General features: G+C 45.3%; 2 protein-coding genes across 4 annotated transcripts; both read right to left on the bottom strand.

Annotated features, from left to right (window-relative positions):
• Positions 1–8: 8 nt before the first annotated feature.
• Positions 9–2,335, bottom strand: pef1 (penta-EF-hand domain containing 1). 2 transcript variants are annotated; one of them, XM_086136971.1, is made up of 5 exons: positions 2,255–2,335; positions 1,674–1,866; positions 1,283–1,438; positions 1,057–1,200; positions 9–977 (listed from the first exon to the last, which is right to left on the bottom strand). In XM_086136971.1, exons 1-5 carry the CDS (start codon positions 2,273–2,275, stop codon positions 748–750), a joined length of 744 nt encoding a protein of 247 aa, XP_085993097.1. In that variant the 5' UTR covers positions 2,276–2,335; the 3' UTR covers positions 9–747. The 2 variants fall into 2 exon arrangements, with proteins under 2 accessions (XP_085993097.1, XP_085993096.1); XM_086136970.1 differs by having other exon boundaries at positions 2,186–2,275.
• A 1,512-nt stretch (positions 2,336–3,847) lies between these two features.
• Positions 3,848–7,084, bottom strand: gjb9b (gap junction protein beta 9b). 2 transcript variants are annotated; one of them, XM_086136968.1, is made up of 3 exons: positions 7,020–7,084; positions 5,749–6,198; positions 3,848–5,658 (listed from the first exon to the last, which is right to left on the bottom strand). In XM_086136968.1, the coding sequence occupies exons 2-3, from the start codon at positions 6,136–6,138 to the stop codon at positions 5,191–5,193; spliced, it is 858 nt and encodes a 285-aa protein (XP_085993094.1). In that variant the 5' UTR covers positions 6,139–6,198; positions 7,020–7,084; the 3' UTR covers positions 3,848–5,190. The 2 variants fall into 2 exon arrangements, with proteins under 2 accessions (XP_085993094.1, XP_085993095.1); XM_086136969.1 differs by lacking the exon at positions 7,020–7,084 and adding an exon at positions 6,870–7,013.
• Positions 7,085–20,495: the final 13,411 nt, after the last annotated feature.

Genomic DNA, 20,495 nt, shown 5'->3' with positions numbered 1-20,495 from the left:
GCGAAATCTGGGCTTTATATATGTTTATTTATTTTAAAAGATTTGTTCAAGTACCTTAAAAGTGCCATTCGCAAATGTTGATACGCTGATTGTTGAGCAAAAGTAATGGAAACGCCACCATCTAACACCATCATCATCATTTTGGCATTCAGTAGAACATAAACCTCAATGGAATGCAAAATAAGTTGTGTCAAACAGGCAGAGGGCACATTTGTTGGAAACACCCTTGTTTTGATCAACATTTTTAGAATTGTCGGCAATGCAGTGGTATCAAGGTGCAAAAGTACATTTTGTGGGATCGGAGGACATGTGAAAGCCCAGGATCACAAAATATTCACAAGTGGGAGTTGATAACATGTCTTTGATCCATGTTGACAACTTTACTGTCCGTATGTAAATCTTTCACTAATGTAAAATACTGAAGAATTTAATAGGCCGCGAATGAGGGAAGGAGAGTTAGTGCCTATCAGGTATATGCGACTACGATGGTCAATAAACATCTTTGAGCCTTGAGATAGGATGTTAAAGCAAAAATGCGGCCAGAAATAGTCAACGGAAAGGCACCTGTGGTGATGATGCAAGCATTTCCTGCTATCGGTGAAATACATGATTCGTCGTTTGAATGGTATGACCTAAAATGCCACAGTCGTCTCTAGTTTGGCTTTCATGTCGCTAGAGCAACAAGTCACAGGATGTACTGGCTGATATGTCAAATGCTAAATTGCCATCCGGGGGGCCAAATTACGTTCACATGAGCCTGGTGATGGCACCCGAGAGGAAGTCCTCATAGTTAAGGCGGATGTTGCCCGTCATGGTGGTGTCTTTCTCCCTGAAGACCTGCGTCATGCTCTGCAGTTGGGTGCAGACGTGGATGAAGCGATCCAACTGCATGCCGGGACGCGCGGCGTGCACGCTGAAGCGCCGCACCAGTGACTCGGAGAACTGGGGGCTCAGGTTGTAGCCCATCTGTGCGAGGGCTAAGGGGGTGGACGAGAGAACGCCAGGCGGGATGAGACACGGTTCTTGGGGTGATACACCATCTCCAGAGAGGGTTACCTTGGTGGAGCTCTGTGCCATTGATAGATCCGGAGCCGTCCCTGTCATACTGTTGAAAGAGTGCCCTCCACCTTTGCATGAAGTCCCACAGCGCTGAGAAGCCAAAAAGGTCCATTCGGCCTGACTTTGTCTTGTCAAACATGTCTAAAAGGACATTCGGGTATATTTGAAATCGATCTAGTTGTCGTTTAATGTTGGTTGTGATGTTGATACACGGAGGACTCACTGATCATCATGAGGCATGTCTCATCATTAAAGCTGGACCAGTTGGAGTTGACGAGCGCCTGCTTGAGCTCCTTCAGGTTGATGAAGCCGCTGTGGTCTGTGTCGACACTCTGAAACCACTGGTATGCCTCTGGGTTGACACCAGGGGGGATATTCCCTAAAGACAGAACAAGGGCCAAGAAACTGTTGACAATGTGAGGAAGGAAAAGGATGTGTGGCACTTCAAGGTGTACCCTGATGGCTTTAATCGTAGGCTTCAGTAGGCTGATCTTGTTGGGGGGGCAAAGTGAACCTGCCAGTGTGGTGCTCATTTCACATCCATCATTTTAACGCAGGTGATGTGAGGCGCAGAGAACAAAAGAGGAGTGATAAACAAAGAGGGCCGTAAGCACCTGAAGGAGGAGGATGGCGATAGGGTGCTCCATGAGGTTGGCCTCCGTAACGCGCACCCCCTTGTCCTGGGCCATAGTAGCCTCCTGTCGGGACTGCCGCACCGCCGTATGGAGCTGAGGGTCCAGATCCATACGGAGCCCCGGCTCCACTATAGGGGGCATTTGGTGCTGGGTGTCTTGCCCCTGGATAGCCCTGCAAGAGAGTGCATGGCAGAATTCATGGGACGAAAAGACCCCTACCCTAATAGAAAAGCGATGGATGAATGGAATTAATCCACTGCAGGAGTTACATGTCGGCTGTCCCAAACGTACTGAACGTACAGTATATCAATTACAACATGACAGATGAAAAGCTCAAGGTTTTTTTTCCATTTCTACTTATTTTACTTGTTGTCTCCGCTGAACGCAAGTCTTCGACCATAGTTTGTCTGACGTGAAGCCACAAGCTAACGAGTACTATTTACATTTCCTTCAAACGAATTAACATGGAAGCAAAAAATGTTAAAACGTACAAGTAAAAACGGTAGAGGTGAGATAACTCTTGTTTCACACACAACAAAAAGGACAAAAATATATAGTACCTGACCGTAGTGGTAACTCATTTTATTTCCTTTTTAGAAAGAGGTGGATCCTGATCGCTGTGAGAGGTGCTTATTGGTTCATGTTACCAAACTGCACCCATGCTCTTCGCATTGATTGGACAATCAAAAAAAAACGCACCCATTTTATTCGATTTTGATTGGACAATCAAGCGCTAGCGTGATGACGGCATTGTCTTTTCTTTTTTTGTAACTGTACTTTCTAAAAAACAAACAAACCCCAGTAATGCGCTTTCTATAACCGGTGCCTTTATTTACCATTGTTTTTCTGTATTAAAAATACAACAAAAGGGTGGTTGGAAATGACTAATTTCTCTCGTGACGAACACGCCGATACTGAAGCACAAAGACGCCAGTGATGCTGTTTATTGCCAGGATATGAGAGACAGAGAGTAGAGTTTTGCTCTTAATGAGCTGAATGTTTTAGAAAAGGGCGGAAAAGAAGAAAATAAATGATACATTAAGTCTGAAAGTCTGGGTTATACCTCCCTCTATAAATGTATACAACATACAATCAGCAACAATTGGTTATGTTAATTAAATGTAAACAGTTTCCATGTTAATTTAATCAAAGTTGTTTGACTAGTACACGATCCTGTATTTTTTAAAAAGCATTTTTTTTCATATCAGATAAAATAACAGAGCAGAACACATGAGTAACGGCAAGCAGGTAAAGATGATTATATCAAGCAAAAATACGCAGGAAGAAGTACTCGGTGCATGAATATTTTTAATTGGACATTAGTGGGCAGTAGAATGTTGTCCACATTTGTTCGTGCTAAGCATATCCGCCTCACAATTCAGAACTGAGTTCCTGGCGGGGCCTTTGTGTGTGGGGTTTGCATTTTCTTGCTTGCTTTGGGTTTTTCCAAGAAATTCCCGAAAGGTATGCACGTTAGGTTTATTGAAGACAGCAACTGGTGGGTGCAAGGGACGGTGCACTTGACGCCACGTCCGATCCCAACACAGCCTCAAAATTCAAATATAGGCTCACCTTCTGTTTTGCATTCAGAGTCGGTGCCCCCTCCAGACATGGACATCACCACACGTCACTGAGGTTCCTTCTCACAAACAACAGAGCCCATCCCTTTCAGTGAAAAGCAACACTCAACAGCGTGGCATAGTTTACTGGCTCGTCATCTCTTTCACACCATAAACATGTGAATGAAAGGGAGAATGTGTGAATGTGCTCTGTATTTCATTTTTCTATTTCAGATCAGCTTTTTTTTTTTTTTTAATAATTCTGTGGCCGTGTTCCCACTCAGGTTTACTTTCAATTATTCTGACATGTGCATGTTTTTTCTTCAGAAATATTTGGGCAAATTCCGGCGCATGACGGGTTTTCCTTTCTATACTGAAAGGCTCACAACAATTTAGTCCACATCAGTCGACCGTGTGAGTTGATGCTTTAAAAATCCAAAGAATTTGGTGAGGGCAGGGGAGACATCATCAGATAAAGGGAGGAGAAAGAAAGCATAGTGGGAACGCACGACTGGAAATCGTCAACCACTCCGGCATTATTCGTCATTGGCTTGGTGTGTTTTCTTTCACTTTCGTAACCAACATAAGACAATCTGCAGCAAACCACCTCCCGCCTTTATTAAAGGAAGTAGGAAAAATGAAAACAATCATTATGTACAGACGTGCCTTTACCGTGACATTTATTTTCATCACATTAGCTTGACATTCATTCTTTCATTGGAATCTGGGCATAAATATGTTTGCATACACAATGTAAAAAAAAAATGGAGTAAAAAGGGCCACTGTCCAGCAAATTGTTCTAGTAACACATGGCCAAATGAAACATTCTAGGCTACCAAGTTTTGAACCGCACACACACCACACACACAGATTGCAGTGTCCACACGGACCTTGACTTCAGGGAAATTTTCCAGATGGAGCAAAAATGAAACGAGAAGAGGTCGGGGCCGTCTCCTGAGCCCCTGTGACCATGCTGAAGTCTCCTTCGGCAAGATAGTGAGCCCCCCCCCCGGTTGCGTAATGAGACAGACTTAAAGTGCTTTGAGTGCCCCGAAGATGGAAAAGCTTCTGCGAGCGTAAGCCCATTTACCCATTAGGCCTGTGCACCGCATTTGAACAAAGGTGGTCAACACATACACGTAGGTGGCGAGTAGGAGTAGTAGAAAAATATAGAGCTCTAACTTGCGCTCGTACGCTTTCATTCGAGACGGACACCGGTATATTTGACACGGTTATATCGTAACCGCAGGTTCAAGACAGCAGCTTGGCGATGAGCTACGATGACAAAAGCGGTATGAACATTACAATGCCGCGATAGCTCAGCCCACATGTCCATTGACTAGGCAGTGAGTGGACCAATAAAGGAAAAAAAAAAAAAAAACGGGACCAGCTGGTATTTGAAGTCATTAACCACAAACCTGATTTGTGTTTCATTTAACATTTACATGTTCTCCACTTTCAGGCTTTATTTCTCGTCGACAGAGCCTGCTGGCTTGCTGTTGTGCGTTTTGCCCGTTTGGCAAAACGACGCGGTCGAAGGGGTGTCTTGGAGACGTGCCCGCTGGGGTGACATTTTGGTGTCGGAATGCCCACCGCCATGTATTTCATTCGTGAATATGTGAATAACAGACAGACCCTCGCAATCATTGGCTACGGTGTGTGTGTGTGTGTGTGATAATAAATAATAGTAATAGTAATGGTATTTAATAATAATAAAGCCCTTAAACAGTGGAGTCAGTGGTATGTTGTACTATAAGTAGGAGGAGCGATGCATAAATATGTGTGCGCTCAACCTCTCATGCCGCTTGCGTTATGTACTTACACGCACAGACGATGCCTAAAGGCAGAAAGTCATTCCGAGTATTTACAAGTCATCAGCGAATCGATGAATGTCTTTACGCTCGGGAAGAGGCGCCGCGAAGAGTCTCTCAGAGATCCTAAATGTTCTCCACCTTGCCGTTTTCGTGCGTCGACTCATTTCGGGGTTCTTTTTCTCTCTCCTCAGCCGGCATGTTGTTGAGATTCTGGATGGAGGTGGTGGGATCGACTCGGATTGAAGTTTTGGACCTGAACTCTGACCTGGGTGCCGCCAGGGGTCTCATTTCCTGATTGTCGGCGAATGCTTTCCTGATCATCTGATTGGTCTTCCTTTTGTGTTTCAGGATGCGCTTGCAGATGAAGTAGATCATCTCGGAGATGCACATGATAATGCAGATCACCGAGGAGACCACCATGAAGAGGGTGAAGATTTTTTTCTCGGTCGGCCGGGAAACGAAGCAGTCCACCGTGTTGGGGCAGGGCTCCAGAGAACACTTGGACATTCGGGGCAGGTCGAATCCGTGATAAATATGGTGGAGGATGTACAAGAAGCCGGCGTCAAAGCTCGCCTTGAAAATCAGGCTCACCTAATAAAAGGTAAAGAGACACGTTTCGCGCCATCGGTTTCCAAACCGGGATCAATCGTGAAACGAAACGGCTCCGTCGCCCATCCTTACCAAGTAGGTCCACCAAAGACCGCCGCGTTTCTTCCCGGGGTTGGCGTACAGATGAGCTCCCTTGTGCGAGGCGGTGTACGCCAGGTCTTTCTTCTCGCGATATTTTACGTGACATGACACCAACAAGGAGGGACAGGTGACGAAGATGAGCTGCAGGGCCCACAGGCGGATGTGAGAGATGGGGAAGACCGAGTCGTAGCAAACGTTGGTGCAGCCGGGCTGGGCGGTGTTGCACACAAAGTCCTTGCTCTCGTCGCCCCACACTCGCTGGGCCGCCACCACGAACACCAGCACCCGGAAGACGAAGACCACCGAGAGCCAGACCTGGCCGAACGCCGTGGAGTATTTGTTGACCCCGCTCAGGAGGACCTCCAATGTTGACCAGTTCATGGCTGCCGCCTTCGTCAGCAGACGTGGGATCAGCTCAAGGAAGTTTTCTCGGAGCTAGCCCTGGAGGGGGGGGTAAAGGAGGTCGGGTGAGCACGACAAAACAAACAAAAGCGCCACAGAGCAAAAACGAAAGAAACGAGAAAAGTAGTTGCCAGCGTTTTCCTTTCAGCTGATCGAGTCAAATGAGGATCCGGCCTCTCTGAAAACGGCAGCGCGCCATGCGTTTAAAAATGACCTTCAAGTTTTCTGACTTTTTACAGAGTGAATTTATTCAGCAATGCGCAAACAGCTGAGGAGGAAAATTCTAATCTGGCTTTTTATATTCTATTACGTAAAATGAGAGTACGCACACCACACATGAATTGTTCAGTGACCCGTCGAGCTGGTCGAGCAACTTGCTTTTCTCGTCACCGGGATAACAAGGTGCGGTCTCCTGTCTACATTGCCAGCCTTTTTTTTTTTTGCACTTGGACTCGGACTAAATATGCCACCTAAAGAAATTATACATACATTTTTTCCAAATCGTCGATTGATTCATTCTCATGTATTAAGAGATTGTTTTTTTTTTTTTAAAGAAACAATTAACCAAAGAGCCTAATTTTATTCACCACATCCGAATGAGAATTTATTTAGTGAACTACACAGCACACCTTCAACCGCAGTCTCTTGCCACATACAAACGAGGATTTGCATGCATCACGTTCAATAGCTCGAGAAAAAAAGAACCTAACCGTTTTTTTTGTCGTTGTTCATGATTCTGAATGTGGCATCAAGTATTTTATCCCACCAAACAGACACCAAAGAGATGACATCAATTTCTTGAAGCGACGAGGACCTTTCGAGACAAAGGATTTATTGCGCAGTGTAAATACGGTCCTTACCTTGACGGGGAAGCCTGGCAAATGAGATGACGGGCTTCGGGTTGCTATCAGAGGCTTGACTCCAGCTGGCCAATGATGTCATGGGTGGAGCTACAACCTCCATGTAAACTTAGTTGACTCCGGAGGATTTACATCGATGTACAGTAGATCTAGTTCAGGGAAGTCCTACTTCACCTTTAATGGACCAGAGGGTACATGGGCCAAAATATGGATCAGCAATGAAACAAGTCAGCATAATGTTCGGAATATTTGCTCCTTCCATCCGTGCATCATACTGGAATTCATTTTTGTGGGATATGATACAGTGCCTAACACTGTTTTCTTGACGTTCAAATATTATGTTATTTCATATTTAAGTAGTGTTCAGTCACAAAAATAATGTCACATGCTGCCTTTTTGGAGTGATTTAATGCAGTGTCACCAAACCTTTTTTTTTCCCCCATTGCTTTTTAAATTGCCACTTTTAATGCACTGGTACGGACAATAAAGATAATTAGAGAATAACCATTTTATGAACAAATTAATTTCATTCCTTTCAAATACTTTTATTCAAGAGTACAAAAAAAAAAGGAGTAATATGAAACGGACCAGGCGGCCCGGTCGTCCAGCGGTTAGCACGTCGGCTTCACAGTGCAGAGGTACCGGGTTCGATTCCAGCTCCGGCCTCCCTGTGTGGAGTTTGCATGTTCTCCCCGGGCCTGCGTGGGTTTTCTCCGGGTGCTCCGGTTTCCTCCCACATTCCAAAAACATGCGTGGCAGGCTGATTGGGCGCTCTAAATTGTCCCTCGGCGTGAGTGTGGGCGCGGATGGTTGTTCGTCTCTGTGTGCCCTGCGATTGGCTGGCAACCGATTCAGGGTGTCCCCCGCCTACTGCCCGAAGACGGCTGGGATGGGCTCCAGCGCCCCCCGCGACCCGAGTGAGGATCGGGCGGTTGGGAAAATGGATGGATGAAACGGACCAATCGGGAAGAATAAATACGCCTTATAATCTAACCATCATCATTTTGAAATTATGAACCTCGGTACAGCGTTAGCATCATTGCATCTCGACAAAACGCTTCAGAAACACGCGTTTTAATGGGGGGAAAACAATTCGAGCAATTATTCTGGTCTAAAATACCGTGTTTCATAAATATACCCAATTTTCTTCCGGTAGTAAAACTTTTATGTTGAATTACATACATCCATTTTCAATGTATCACCGGAAAAGAAATGTGAAGAAATAAGAATGCATTTGACCGTAAATGCCACTGCTGAAAGTATGCTTCAAAGTCTATTATCATAAACCGAGAGGTGGGTCAGTTTGGCCCCCGGGAAGTAATAAAATCTTTCCTCCAAGGCATACCACTGTATCACCTACAATAAAATTAGAAGTTATACTTGAACTGCGCCGAAGTTTGTGAAAACTATCCGGAGGTGCGTAGGATTTTTCAAATGAACAATTAAAAACACCATCGGTATGTTCATATTTGATTTGCTTGCAAAAGTCGCCGCCTGGGAGAAGATGTCACGTCAACAAAACCTCGCAAAGCCCACGCCAAATTTTCTTTATTTGCCTCGGCAATGCCCTCGTGATAATTCTCATTGCCGCCAACCTTTTCCCGCATTGTTTGGATTTCGTTCCTTTGCGGCGTCGCTTGAACTACGGACGCGCCCACCCCAACAGCCAACGGCCCCACCGATACAAAGAAGTGAAAAACAAAGACATGATACCTTTTGAAAGTATATGCGAGTCAATAAAGTCATGAAAAACTGCAGTCGTGTTTGCTGATGCAAAGATGGGAAAGTGCGGTGCAACGCAGGGTGCTTCAAATTGCATTTAAGGCGTGTGACAACTTTGCCAGCCGAGTCACAAAGCGAGATTTGCCACATTTTTACTGTGCCTGATTGCTGCATAATGCTTGGTCGGATTTTGCATTGCATTTCGAAGTCCGAAAGAAATCCATCTGCAAAATGTTATAGCGACCAATGGCCTATAGAGGCCGCTAATGCTCCATTCTTGGCCATGATGCGTTCCACGGCTAGAAGGAAAAGCAATGCCAAGACCAAAAAAAAAAAAAAAGGATGCTCTTAAATAGAAGATGGATCATCTGAGATATGAGAAAATTACACTATCTGTTACTGGATGCTGTTAGAAAAAACACTTTTCACCTGATCTTACCTGCCTTTACCTGCCTTTACAGCAGCTCCGGTAGAGTATTTTGTTCTTCTACTTCTTCCCTTCATATCTTTGCTGCTGTGAATTGGGACTTTCTCCATTGTGAGACTAATAAAGGTTTTCTGTCCTAAAAGCTAGTATGAGGCATCATGTCAACACAGCTTTACGAAGACGGGGAGGCAGCGCCGGGCGAGTTCCGCCATAATTGTTCATGGATTCTTGACGCTCGGGCTAACGTATCTGCTTGCACTGTTGTTTGAGTTTACGCAAAAGCCGTCATCATTTCTGGGGAGTCACATTTGTTTTTCATTTGCGAGCTCGCATGTCAAACCTCCACACAATAGCGTAACTGTCCGGGCGGAGACCAACTCATTTCTTTCTTCTCCGCTGTCTTCCTCACCATCACCCAATCTTCGGATTACACGGTCACCCCAATCCTGGACACCGGCACCGCTACCGTCACCCTCATTGGAGCCGGTGACATGGAGCCAGCCACTTTCTGCTGTGTTGTTGACAAAGTCGCGTCTTCATTGCCACTTTGGATGATGGCTGCATGCCCCCCTCGAGAAGGTCGCCACCTTCTCGAGGCTTCTGTCTCAATGTCACCGTGTTCTGGTCCGTTTGTCAAGTGATTTATAGTGTTAATTAGTGGTCGGAGACAATTTGTGCACGCACGGCTGAATTTTTGGATCAATCTGTCATGGAAGTAATTTTAGTAAAAGAATAATCTGTAATAGACAACCAGCCCGGGGCGTACGCCACCTCCGGGGCAAAAGTCAGCTGAATACACTCCAGCTCAGACTGTGGCCTTAAAAAGACTATAAGCCGTATATAAAATGGATTTATTGTTGCTTATGAAGAAGTGCATTGCATCATTCTGAGACGTGTTATATTCTTATCTTTGTTTGGTGATGCTAAAAATCTAAATTCTAGAGGCATAGCCCCCCCGACCAACACATGATCTATTATGATTTATTTTTATTGAAATCATATTTACTGAGTCGAATGTGTTAAGTGACGAATTTGAATAAGATCATATTTGATAATAAATAAATTCGTTATGATTGTCGATTTCAGAGTGCAAACTGTTTGGGGAAAAATGTCAGAGTGAGACCTCTTTTTTATTGGAATTCTACTAATGTAAGCGCATCAGTTGTCAATAGTAGATCTTTGATGTATTGCACCTGTGTAAAACGAGCTCTCGTTGCAGCTTGTTCCCGAATGGCCCACAGAAGACGGTGAGTGTACTCTAAACACTTCTTTTGATCACACTCTCACATCTCTTTTTGCATTTTGTTGGCACAAGAGAACTTTATAAAAGCAAGAAAAGTAAACCTCGTGTATGGAGTTTTCTTTACTGGGTCCCTGGCTGCTTTACAAGGGTAGACATTTTGTGAATAGATTACTTTGCTATTTGCAACATATTCCGAAGACAATGGTGGGTAGTGGTGGTTTGCTCTCACCTTACCACTCCCAACTTTTTCCAGCCACGCCGGGTCAGATGACATGTTCATTTCTTTGTATCCGCGATTTGCATGGAGGCATAACTGCCCAACTCTCATGATCATATTGTCTCCATATATTCTCATGACTGTATTTTCTCTGAGCTTCCTGACGATATCTGAAACTCTGAGAAGATCGGGCTTATGATGCACATTATGCAAGAACACGCCAGTGATTGATTCCATGCACCGACCAATGTCATCTCACAGAGGGTGTCCCAATGCATTCAATGTTCGGCGAACGGCGAGAACGGCCGAGCCCCTTGTTTTCAACAAAAGCCGTGCTTCGGGACAGCTCGAATTATCCGCCTATCACAATGTGACGTGTATCCACAAGCTTTGAGAGTCAGCTAATATGTGCCGTAAATATACTCTGACGAATAAAATCTGCTTTTCGAATATGCTCGGCCTCGCTCTTGAACGGGGACGCGAGGTGACAAAAGGAACAAGCGCCGCTTGAATTTGTGCCGTTCCACTTTTTGCTCGATATACGCAAGAACTTTGAATAAATGAAACTCCCTTGCCTGCTTCCAGTTTCCTGCCTAGTATCTTTGTCGTCGCTCATTTTGCAGTCTTCGTTTATGACACCGCTGTGATTGTGTTTGGCTCAGAATGAGTCAGCAATATGTGCACTCGAGCGTCAATAAAAGAACGCTGTCGAATTTTACCGATTCAGTCAATGACTTAGGAGTGCTTTTTGGCCTACCGTCAGAAATATGGCACAAACCGGAGCACTTTATCAAGGAGCAAAGTTGATATCGATGGCCTGCATCAGACAGGTTGCGGTTACTGAATATGTCTTGAGGGGATACTTGGGTGAAATAATACAAAACACATTTTTCTGCACCGGTGAGAAATCCAGCAACATCATAATTCCGTAGTCGGCACGGTGGGAATTGAAGTGTCATTTTTCATCACCTCGTAGAGTCCATGTTAACTATTGTAAAACCGCAAGTTGCAATGCAGTTGTTTTTTAAAATTTGTATTAGGTTCTCAACGGCCAGTGAACCGTGATATTTAATTATTTTTCTTTTTTTTTCAGTCTTTTATCTCAAAACGGCTTCTGGCTACTTTCGAAAACAAAATGCGGGATGAAAACCATTCAGGACAGAACCAAAGAAAAGTTGAAAGAAAGTGCTCCGAGCTACAGTGTGAGGTCCGTACATGCGTCGCATCAGAAATTCCAAAACGGGCTTTCAGTTCAATGCATCGATATGTACAGTATCTACGTGTGCTTACAAATCCAATCATGTGCCATTGAACATTCCATTCGAGAGGGTCAATCACACATTTCCATTGTCTTAGTTACTTAAGCAAGCTAAGAGGAGGCGCCGCCCAACCGCTCTCCAGTGTGGAGACGCTGTGATGCATTTTTCTGTTGAGCCTAAGCCATTCTCCGAAAAGTGTGTCACAGACGGGAGAGCCTTTAACCTTGCGCTTTATTGTCTTGGGGCTGGAAAATAGCTTTTATTCCAGGGCGAAGATGAGATAAGGCTCTGCCAGGGATACCGACCTCTCTGCCGCTTTCCACTCATTGCAGCCCAGACGACGGACATTACATCTTTCCCTCCCTCGCTGTGTTTTATCCCCCCCGCATTGTCACGTTCATTACAACCGACACATTTTGCGCTTTGACTTTCATGTTCTTCAGCCCCCTCCTCCCCTCCAGAGCGCCCTTAACGTCACCCATTTTCATTATTTTTTTGCCATGTAACCATTTCGGGGTTTCGTTGTGATCGTTTATCACTCTGCTGCAGTTGAGATTGGGCGTCCTTTTGACAATCCAAGGCGTTTGCCCTCTTTGCTGTTTGTTCAGAACAGAGGCCGGGGTCCGCCTCACGTTACTTTGCTTATACGCCGCGTTCCACACTAGTCATGTTTTGGAGCGTGGCATTTAGCGTCCCATCTGGCGCTCCTTGCCCATAATTTGCTTACCTTGAATAACTACGTGCGCAGCTGTTAGCCACGGCTGACGCCTGAGCTGTAAGCGCTCCGCGTCGGCCGAGGCTGCCCTGCGATAAATCGGCTGAGGATGGAGGTCACCTCCATCCTGGCGACGGCGTGATGCTTCCCTCATTGTTCCAGGATGTAGTTGGTTTCCAGATGAACCACTGATGGTTTTTCAGCATGACAGATTTCGGAGAGTACCGCGAGCGCAAAATGAAGTGCGAGTTGGCGGAATCGGAATTGTCCTTTGGCATTTGGGAAAACGGCAACTGCGCAGAAGCCATTTGTTGTTGGATTTATTTCTCCCTGAGAGCATGGGAATCAATTTAGATTGTTCCATTAACCTACTCGGAATGTTTTTGGAACATGGGATGAAACCAGAGTACCCGGAGAAAACCCACGCGGGCGCGAGGAGACCATGCAAACTCCACGCGGGAAGGCCGGAATCGAACATGCTCATCAGTCAAGCTAAGCGACCCCCCCCCCCCCAAAAAAACCCCAAAAAATTGCAACACAAGGGCGTCGCTCGTGAGGTATCAACGTACAGTATTCTTTCGATCACAACGGCAACGTACCCTTCGCTTCCTTTTCTTCATTCTACTCAATCACGCATGATCTTCTGCGACTCTCCAGCCACGTGAGCACAACGTGAACTCAAGTGTGGAGCTTGCTCTAAGTAATTAATGTGTTCAGCATATTTAGTGGGCATTTATGTCACATCCCCAATTCAAGTATGCAAAGGTTACAGATCCTCCAGACAATTAAATACAACAAAACCCGGCCACGTGAATAGAGGAGCTTCGCACTGAAGCTTTGCATGTGAATACAGTGAAAGTTTTGTGGCATCACGATAGGCTTCAACTGCATTAAAGATGAGTACAGTCGAACCTCGTTACAACGTACCACATGGCCAATCTGCAGCTTATGACGGTAGCTCGTCGTCACCATGTCCAATAAAATGGCCGCCAACGACGATATAACACAGTATGAACATTTGTACATGTGAAAACATGAACGTGTAATACGGTACAAACATGTCAATTACAAATACGTGTATATAAAGAAAAAATGATTTTGTAAGACATGAGCCAAATAAATTGCAGCGTTCGTCTCTGAAAACATTCAGTCAGCAAATGTTTACCGCCAATTCGTCGTCTCGGCTGAGCATCGTTTCAAAAGTGAGAGCCTTCACAGACTGCGAGATTTGCTTCTGCTTACCGGACATGTTTTCAGACCGTGTGCTCAGGACCGCAACAATGTACGAGTCGATCGGTAACGTTGCTCAGCAACGGAGGGGTATCTCGCGCATTTTTATTCATAAGCCAGGTGGCGGCGGCAGTTCGCTTCCCACCGTTCGTCGTAACGAAGGCCTTTTACACTATTTTGTGGGAAAACTCTGGTCGTTATGAAGTTTACCTTACTACGGAAGCAAATTCAGTAAATGGAAAATCAATGACGTCAAATCGGGACCGTTGTAGGGGTGAAGCCGTTGGATATGGGGTTCGACTGTACCTAGCAAAGATGATGTGTGCTGTGATGCGGGACTTCTTGACCGCCAAATGAACTAACTGCAAACCGGTAGCTTCATATTTGTTTGGACATGTTGCAGTGGAACCTGTTGCTTGTATCGTAAATTCGATTTTATCGATGACCACATTTGGACTCTGCGACTGATCCCGGTTTCGCTTGGTGAAAAAATATTTCTAACTTTGTAAATATATATAACTTTGGAGTGCTTCCATGTTTTGCTCTGGTTGTTGTTGTATTTTGGATTTTTGTTGGATCCAAAATCTGTTGGCTTGGCATAATAGAGTCGGATTGTGGCTATGTCAACTCATCCCCTCAAACCAAACATTGCCACAATGCCAAGTTTCATCCGATATGTGGCAAGCAGATGATGCTAATCACATGGATGGCCAAAGCCAAAGTCTTAAATGGCACAAATGAGCAAATCTGGTTCATATTTGACAAAAGCTTTTTAATGTAATCTCTGAGCTGAAAACAGGGCATGACATACTCAGAAATGTCCTTAAAAAAAAAAATCTATCTCTGTCCACGTCTTTGAGATCCTATTTTAAGAAACCACCTCATCGAGATGTACTGTCACTCTAGAAGATCCAAACATGCAAAGCTCTTGACATAAGCGGATAGTCCGGGAGACGTCGGGCTGGATGTTGACATTCGCTGTGATTGCCACGTCTGCTTGGATGATCCTTCAAACGTAGAATCCACCCAGTTTCGGCATCTTGCACATGCATGATGCTTCATGTTTGCTTGATTTCATTATTTTTGGCCAATTTCTACGCGGCAATTTAAAAAAAAAAAAAAAAAGGTCCTTTTTCAGTGCATTATTTTTGTACCATGCTTCGTGGCCGCTGCTTAATGTTGCGCGTGACTGATCTATTGTGTGTCTGTGAAGGGCCCCGCAATGACGGCCCTTCCCTCCGTCTGTCTCTGTTGCCAAGACACATCACAGATGCGATCCCTTCGGTTCCTCATCTTTCACCATCCCGTATGTCACAGTGAGCGCCGGTGTCGGCGCAACGACGACCGAATGTTACCTATGAAAGCGCCGTTGCAAATGAAACGTCTTCGCTTTAGTACGTACGAGCTCTGTCTTGGCGGCATGTCATCCCACTGAGAAAGCGATTCAACCAATTTTTCTGAAATCTTGGGTCCGATAGGCGCTTCTCAGTTTGGACTCTTTGCTATTTTTTTTTTCTCTTCTGTGCTTTCCCTTTCTCAAGGGTATCAGTGTTAAGCGTAACGGCACTAGAACTGGTAAGGAATCACGATGCAGCTGTTTTTTTTTTGTTTTGGTTTTTTATTTGTCCCGTATTGATCATATTGCTGCCTAGTGACAAATCGTCAATCACGACAAACACACAGCATCCGGAAATTACCGATGCCTCAGCTCGCCATATCTACCCCAAAAGTGAACACTTTTTTGGCAACTTCAATCGAAATGAAGTGAAAGCCAAATGTGGATTGCGCTTCATTTGGTGCTTTGAAGCAAGCATCCTCGATGAAGAACACAAAATGTGACGTCAGCCATTTCCAAATTAGTCCCAAATGAAATTCCCCGAAGGCGGGGTGAGCTTTTTGATTGATGTCGAGCCTCCTCACGGAACACCGGCGTTCCACAGCACCACTCCAGTCAGGAAGAGACAATGCCGTTGACGGCGTGAGACTGCGGGCTGGCTCAGTGAAGCTCGGATCCCCCCCCCCCCCCCCCCTCCCACCTCCCGTCACTGCATGGAGACTCCCCGATCTCACTCACTGTGCTTTTCTAGGTCAGCACGATCACGGCAACGCGCACATCCGCCACGGTGTGCGAATGCTGACAGGTTTTTAAACACACATGAGTGAAAACGCCGGTGTCCAAACTGATCCACGAGAAGCTGGATGCAATGCAGTTGACTTGAATTTTTTTTTTTTTGGGTTGGCCTCAACATGAAACGACACCACAGGCGATGGGGGGTTGGGGGGGGGGGGCATGCCCAAGCGACAGTGGCACCGTAACCCCCTTCCAAAGAGCATCACTTTTCGCAGCTGTGACAGTTTTGGCACAATGGAGAAAGAGCACTCGAATGAGAGATTCCACCGAGAGGGAAACAGACCAAAAAATGAGCCAAACAAACAAAACGCAATAATGAGCATTCCCCTGACTGCTTTGATTGCATAACTCATCCGTGTTCACAACTGTCTCCCGAGCACTCCCGCTGGAGATGCTCTTGTGCTGTTTGCAGGCAAGCGCTGCGCTTGCTCTGTTGACTGTTTCCTTCATACTGGAAGGAAGGTTTTTAAAAATTAAAAAAAAAAACAATTGTGGAGGGGTATGAAGAACACAGCTTGCGGATTATTATCTTTAGCATCTTAATGTGCTCTGACAAAAGTGCCAGGAAGGCTTCATAGGAATTCATGGTGGTTTGGAGGGAAAACTCAATTTTGGGACAAATGGAAAAAAGTGATTTTTGATGCGAAGGACTGATCGAGAGCTCAACTTTAATGACGGACACACGCACAGCACGCCGGCTGGACTGCATGGACAGTTTTCTTCATTCTGTTAGGCTTGAAGTGCGAAGATCTCTTTGCACGGCCGCTTGGCCAGTTTTGCTTCCAGCAGCGGTCCACACAGTTATCGGAGCAGCGAGTGTGAAATTATCTCTCAGTGCCGTGATTGTCCACTCGCTGCGGCCATTGCTCCCCCGTAATGCCAACAACACTTTTTCGACCAGCTCTACCATCTGTACTGGCGCAAGCTTCCAAAGATTCATGCTCTCTCCTCCTTGGACCTTCCGCGGAATTTATCCTCGTTAGCATTAATACAGTGCATGAATTTCTTATTAGATTGGAGTGTTGCCAGCGTAGGCTTGCAAATGCTTTTCAAGTACACGCTCAACGGCCGCAACATTAGTGGAAGGTTCATGCAGACTTTGCAAGGTCGGATTTTATTACATTTGCTGTACTAGTGTGTTCAGTTAAAAAAACAACAAAAAACCCCCTTTCATTAGCTTTTTTTCTACTCATCTAACGTCATTTGCTCAAGGTGAGATCCTTTATCTCTCTATCAAGTGATCATTTCAATCCAATTGCTAGTTATGAAAGAAAGGTCAAGCTCTTACAACAGTTTAGAAAAAAAAAACACGAGGAAGGAGGTCTGATTAGCTCCAACAGAGGCACCAACCCCCAACTTTGCAGCTGCACTCGTTTGTCACGAAATTGAAAAAGGGCCTTTTGGCAAAGTCAGCCCTCCTGAACTTTCTGCCCCCCCCCCCCCCCCCCCGGCATGTCCAGCTGCGGGCCTGGAGCGCCACTGTCCTGCCTGTTTGCCATCTCTCTGGGCTGCAACACACCTGATTCAGATGATCTGCTCATCAGCCAGCTCTGAAGCAGCATTCGAACGATCCTGATGATTTGAATCGGGTGTATTGCTCCTGGAAAAGCTGGAAAACAGGCAGGACAGCGGCCCTCCAAGACCGACTTTGGACACCCCTGACTTAAGGAATAAAAAGTCGCTTCTTCCGGAAGACAGGAAAGGACAGCATAACGGTAAGGTGTTGGTGTGGAACCAACCGCACTTTTCCTTTTCCCTTTCTTGGCCTCATTGCAACAAAAGGAAAACGTTTGTCCGCCAACTGCGCTGGTGCTCGGTTGCTTTTAACATTGAATTTGGGGTAATAGCCTTTCGAAAAAGGCTCGTCAGTTTGGCTTTAAGGATTGCATCCAGGCACCTTTCCTGAACATTTGTAGACCACACGGGGATAGAAAAGGACATTTCCAATTTCCAAAAATGAGAATCCAAACGGGCCCCGTCTTCAGTCTGCCTGGACAAGTTTCACACATGCCGTGCGGCCGATTGTTGATGTGCTGTGAGCAAAGAGCCAACTTTTGCAAAATGTGAGTCACCGTAACTATATGCTCCGTGTCGTACCTCAGACCAATAGAAATACAGTATATGGGCAACGCGCCACGGAGTTTCTCTTTTCGTCGTGAATCGAATTCGTCGCCGCAAACTTCATTGTTGTCGTCTCCATAAAACGATAAGCGATCGTCAAAGTGCTCCTATAAAATCCAAGTTCCTTGGGAGCTGACATGTCATGGAGACTTTGGCTGTTTACAAATTGCCCCATTTTGAATGAAAACATTGCTTGGGTGTATTTATGGTATTCTATTAACGTCCCATTTGAAAGAGATTTGTAACCATTTCTTTGACATAGAATTAGTGTGTTATTCCGAATCACACTCGCAGTTCATTTGACATCTAATGGGCCGATAATAAAAGAGAGAGAAAGATGGTAAACGCATATCAACTGTTTATTAATAGCAATATCTAGGGGCAAACTTGGACGTGGCACAACTCCCAATAATATCTACAATAAATATATCATATGAAATCCCTCCTCCCTTTGCAACGATAGCTTCAACTCTTCTGCGAAGGATCACGAGACTGTTGAATGGAATTTTTGACCCTTCGTTCATTGTTTGATTGTCAGGTCACACTGATGTTGAACGAGAAGGCCTATCTCTCGGTGTCTGCGTAATTCATCCCTGATGTGTTCTGTTGGGTCAGGTTGAGGTCAGGACCTTGTGAAGTTCTCCACACCAAACTTCCACATTCGTTTCTTAATGGACCGACCATATTTTTCGGACCGTAAGACCGTAATCGACAGTCTGCCTTATATATGGTTGCCGGCTTTTTACTTGGTCGTCTTTTATTCACGTTTCTTTTTATTTACTTTCGGGCATCCAATCGCGAGTAAGCGTCCTTGTTTTTGTCAGACCGGAGCGAGAACTACTTCCTGCTTCCGTGTCGAAGAGTCATGAGAAATGTCGTCCTGCTAGCCTAATTTGCAGTCAGACCAAACTCCAGCTGAGCGTTTCCACCCGATATTTCGGTCGGAAGCTAACATAATAGCGCTAAATCAATCAATCAAATTAACATATGGTACAATTTGAACATACGATGTTTGCCATAGATAATGTGCCTTATGACCCGGTGAGCCTTGCGTATGAAAATGTATAAGAATAGAGACGTTGGTAGTGCGCCGAATGGTTCGAAAATCACAGTACCTTTTGCTTGTGCACTGGCGTAGGGAACCTTGTTTGAATAAACCCACCGGATCAAGAATGAGGATGTCACTTAAATTTATATGCCGGTGAAGGCAGGTGAGCGAATACTTTTGGCGACGTAGTCCAGATTAGACCCGGCCCATCTCCTGCGGTTTGGTCCGATTGTCCAGCTTCGCTTTGCGGTGTCAGTGAGGCTAGAGTTTATGCCTGAGGTTTCACATGTCCTCCAGCAATATGTCGTCTCGTATTGGCTTCAAAATCCTTCCCGGCTGCCCGGACGAGTGGTAGTCATGCATTCACACAGAAGTGTGTTGCCTCGGAGGCCATCAGCAGCATACGAGGCAGAGTGATGAAGACACAGACGAGCCTGGAGGACAAAAAAAAAAAATAGATACATACATATCTACGCTATATAAATGTCGCTTCTCCAGAGCAGTCGTATAATACAATATATGGCCTTCGGGTTCTCGGTCGACTCTTTCATTCAGCATTCATACCTTGTTTCAAGTAAATGCAAAATCCCCACCTACACGGCAGTACAGAGCAAAATGCGAGTGAAATGTCCACATCCAACATTGCACACGTTGCGCGAGCCCATTTAGTCTTGACGATTCCCTCTTACCTACCTGCCAATACGATTTCTCACGAACCAGCTGAATGCCACTTCTGCTCGTCACCAAAAAGCAAGTGCAGTAAAGATCTTCACGTGGCGAATAAAATGTAATGTAGCAGCCCTCCAACAATACCGACGGCCAGGAAATTCTTTTGGGTTTTGCGCTTTGATGATACAGCGCCAGTCTCGTTTGTGTCAACGAAAATCGGGTAGTTCTGTTGTCACTTCACGATATGTTGTTTTCAGCTTGCAGTCGAGAGCTTTCGTTGTTTTTCTTGTTTTGATGCCTTGTGATGTCAGGGAAATAAACGGGGCGACCCAAAGGGAGAATGGAACCGAAGTGGATTTTGGAGATCGATGCTGTTCAATATTTAAGCTTTGGGCACACGTCCGTAACAGTTATTTTGCGGAAAGGAGTGTTTGTTGTTGCCAGTCTTCGCAATGCAAAGTAAACGTAATAACGGGTCATTTGGGGTCACGGAACCCCGACCTCAGCTGTCACTTCTTACAACCGCTTTCAGAAGACGGATAACTGCACCATTCATATGGACATACTGAAGGGAGAGAGTTTCATTCCTTTTTGTCTGCCAGCTTTTTTCAAGCCGAATCAAACTGCAATGTTATTTTAACCGCACTTCCATCATTACTTTCGTCAGTAAATTTCACCGATCCGCCAGTCTGTT

Source organism: Hippocampus guttulatus, chromosome 18 (genome assembly GCF_054856545.1).
Source record: "Hippocampus guttulatus isolate MCC_2025c chromosome 18, RoL_Hgut_1.0, whole genome shotgun sequence".
NCBI lineage: Eukaryota > Metazoa > Chordata > Actinopteri > Syngnathiformes > Syngnathidae > Hippocampus > Hippocampus guttulatus.
Note: the sequence above shows the minus strand (reverse complement) of the source record. Positions and strands in the feature narration are given on the sequence as shown.